The sequence below is a fragment of the Penaeus chinensis genome, chromosome 31, assembly GCF_019202785.1.
Source record: "Penaeus chinensis breed Huanghai No. 1 chromosome 31, ASM1920278v2, whole genome shotgun sequence".
In the NCBI taxonomy this organism is placed as follows: Eukaryota; Metazoa; Arthropoda; class Malacostraca; order Decapoda; family Penaeidae; genus Penaeus; species Penaeus chinensis.
This window is the reverse complement of record NC_061849.1, coordinates 11,845,262-11,848,912: the sequence shown is the minus strand read 5'-3', so window position 1 is coordinate 11,848,912 and position 3,651 is coordinate 11,845,262. Positions and strand designations below refer to the sequence as shown.

The 3,651-nt window shown below is 34.8% G+C and overlaps 1 protein-coding gene across 1 annotated transcript in view; it reads right to left on the bottom strand.

The window, feature by feature from the left end:
* The window catches only part of LOC125041723 (ileal sodium/bile acid cotransporter-like), an 18,361-nt gene continuing 14,710 nt past the window's right edge, over window positions 1-3,651 (bottom strand). Inside the window, exons 6-8 of the mRNA XM_047636965.1 lie at window positions 2,777-2,994; window positions 786-935; window positions 1-636 (exon numbers count right to left, since the gene is read on the bottom strand). Coding sequence (XP_047492921.1) covers window positions 379-636; window positions 786-935; window positions 2,777-2,994 — 626 coding nt within the window. The 3' untranslated portion in view covers window positions 1-378. The remainder of the gene's footprint in view (window positions 637-785; window positions 936-2,776; window positions 2,995-3,651) is intronic.

Sequence of the window (3,651 nt, the reverse complement as noted above, 5' to 3'; positions counted from 1 at the left end):
TTGATATTAAGTGATTATATATTCTTTATAATATCATATATAAAATACAGAACATACAAAATGAAATGGTATGAGATCCATATATACTGGTATCACATATATATATAAACGTTTCTACTGAATGAGCCTCCTAGTCTCTCCTTGCAGTTACATGAAGTGGACAGTCTCCTGTGATATCTCGTATATACAGTAAAGCCTCCATGAATTAAAATGATGCAACACTTTCACACATACTTGACACGCACTTTAACACATTCTTATGAATACCTCACGGATACTCGATCACATATACATCTTTATTTTCTAAAAAAAAAAAAAAAAAACATAAATAAAAACAAGATGAGGAAACAAGAGGACAAACAACCCTCCGCAAATGCTCTACTTCTTTAGGTCTCTACTAAGCGGCGTCTGTGAGTTCGCCGGCGTCATCTTCAGGTTGGAGGAGGAGGGAGACGCCGTGGGATCATCGGGATTCTCACAAGGCCCGTCAATGCCCTCGAGCTTGGACCTGCGGCGCCGTTCGTACAGTCGCTTGGACAGGAACGCCAACAGGAGTGGGATCGGGGTGAGCGTGGCCACCGCAACTGGCACCACGACGGTGATGTCGCCCAAAGGAGAGAATTTCTGGAGGGCGAACTGCGGGGAAAATAAAGAAGTTGAGTCTGATGATATCTAGTTTAGTTTCCCTCATGTCTCTTCGCATTGTGCATGATTCTCTTCTCAAAACGGATCGGAATGAATGCATACAAGCTACCTACTTATACCAAATATCACGTGACACTCACCTTGATGACTCCTATAGCAAGGCCGGTGTTCTGAATGCCCGTTTCGATACTGACGGCGACCACCTCCGCGAATTGCCTTTTGCACAGAATGGCCATCACTCCGCCGAACAGGAAACCCAGCCAGGGAAGAGCCATGCCCACTACCGCCACCTATGGGGAGAAGGGCACACTATAAATACATACAGTACGGGATTATTCAAGATAAATTAACTATCCGGTTTTACGTCACGAACTCCCTAGCAAAGGCTAGGACGGTACCTTCTTTCGAAAGACTTTGGTCCTACCAGGTGGAGACCGTTACCCGAGTGGATGATGCCCTTCCCTTTCACCAGTGGTAACCGGCTCTCATGGTCACCAGCCGCGCGCGTTACCGTTACACCGCGGCTGCCACCGATGACTAATTATTAATAATAGTGATGATAATGATGATGATAAGAATGAATATACTAATATTCCTACTACTACTACTAATAATAATAATAACAATAACAATGAAACTGATGATAATAATAACAATAACAATGAAACTGATGATAATAATAACAAAGTTAATAATACCCTAAATTAATAAAAAAAAATGCAAGAAAACGCAAATTGTACTACTAATAATACTGCCAATCGTTATCATAATAGCATAAACAGTATTAGTAACAATTACAACAGTAGCAGTAATAAGAATAACATTACTATACCGATTACTATTAACGATGATGATGCTGATAATAATAATAGTAATAATAGTAATAATAATAATAATAATAATAATAATTATGATAATAATAATATAATAATTACAATAATAATACAATTATTAGCAATAATAATAATAATAATAATAATAATAATAATAATAACAACATTAATAATGATAATGATATTGGTGATGATGATGATAACAATATTATTATCATAATCATTATCATTAATGATAATACTAGTGATAATAATAATAATTATAATAATAATTATTATAATAATAATAATAATAATGATAATAATAATAACAACAATAATGATGATAATATCAATAATACTACTAATAATGATAATAATAGCAATTACAATAATAATGTAACAATAATGGTAACAACAATAGCATCAGCAACATAAACAACAACAGACAAAATAATGATAATGATAATAATAATAATGTGCAAATGGCCACCAACTATGATACACATATCTGGAATCGGTTGCAAGATATTACATAATACTCTTTTACATTCTTATATTTTGAAAGCCTTGAGATGTTGAAAATAACAATTGCAACATTGTACCAGGTGATCGCGCAAGTAGGACATTCAAGAAGATTAATAATAATAAAGAAACGAACAACAAACATAAAATTCAGAGTTGCAATGATGATGATACGGTAATCTTAATAATGATACTGAAATTGTAATAAAACACTAAACAGCATCGATAAAAGAGAAATTATGAACAATGCAATCGTAATAAAACAAAAACAACAAACGAAGTGTCAGCGCATTACTATCCTCTTTTATAATATGTTTAATAATATTTATAATAATCTTAAGAGAGAGAGGGGTAGGCCAATATGGTAATGGGCGAACAGACTGCATTACAAAACGAAATTATGAGGTGATACTATATTAATGATAATAATAATATAACGAAATCAACAAACGAAGTGTCATTACTATCCTCGTTTTTCTAATCAAGGCGAAGATGCACATAGCAGGTTAGTGATGAATACAGATGCTTTGAGAGATTGGTGATGATAAATATCTAAGAACTGATCAGATTGCCTATGATCAATATTCACTAACATACAAAACTGTGGTGATAGTCATTTAGTAACTGACAAAAATGTGACGATAATGATCTGACAAAAATTTGATAATAATCTAATAATTGACAAAAACGTGATGATAATCATTTGATAATTGACAAATTCACGATGATACTCATTCTGTATACAACGTTATCAGACGGCTATGTTGAATTTACGCCAAACAGCCTATAGTTACCTTCCAAGTGAAGTAATAGAAAATATAAAAATTGACGTAGACGCCAAAGGTGCTGGCGAAGATGATGAAGATAACAGCCACGGGCGTAAGCAGTTTCTCGAGCACCTTGGCCACCTTCGGCAGCAACATCTTCAGGGCGACCCCGAGGACGCACGGCAGCACCGGCCCCACCACCATCAGCGCCATCTTCGAGTACGGAATGTAGTCGAAGTTGCCGTCTGTAGGGGAGGGGGGGATAAGGGTTAGCAGGAGGGTAGGAGAAGGGGGGAGGGTACGTTAAGAAGCTAATGGAATAGTTGACCATGATGCAGGACGATAATGATGATGATAACAAAGATAATAAAAATGATATTAATAATTTTAACAGAGAGAGAGGTGGGCTAATATGCTAATGGGCGAGTTGACTGCATTACAGGACGAAATAATGAGTTGATACTATATTAATGATGATAATAAAAATAATAAGAGAGAGAGAGAGAAGGTAGGCTTTTGCTAATGGACGAGTGACCGCGTTACGGGACGAAATAATGGTAATGATAACAATAATAATAAAAGAGGGTGAAGAGGTTAAATTACGAAATAATGAAATGATACGATAGTACTAATAACAATGATTATAATAATAATAACGATAATAAAAATAATAATAATAAAATAATAATAATAATAATAATAATAATAACAATAATAAGTGAGAGAAGGGTTAGGTTACAGGATGAAATAATGGAACATTAATAACGGTAGTAATAATAATAATAACAATAGGAGAGAGAGAGTTAAAGATGCTAATGGAGGAGTTACTGCAGTATAGGCCGAAATAATGGGTCCTAAATAAGGGAACGACACAGTTATAGGATTTCTGAAGACTATAGAAA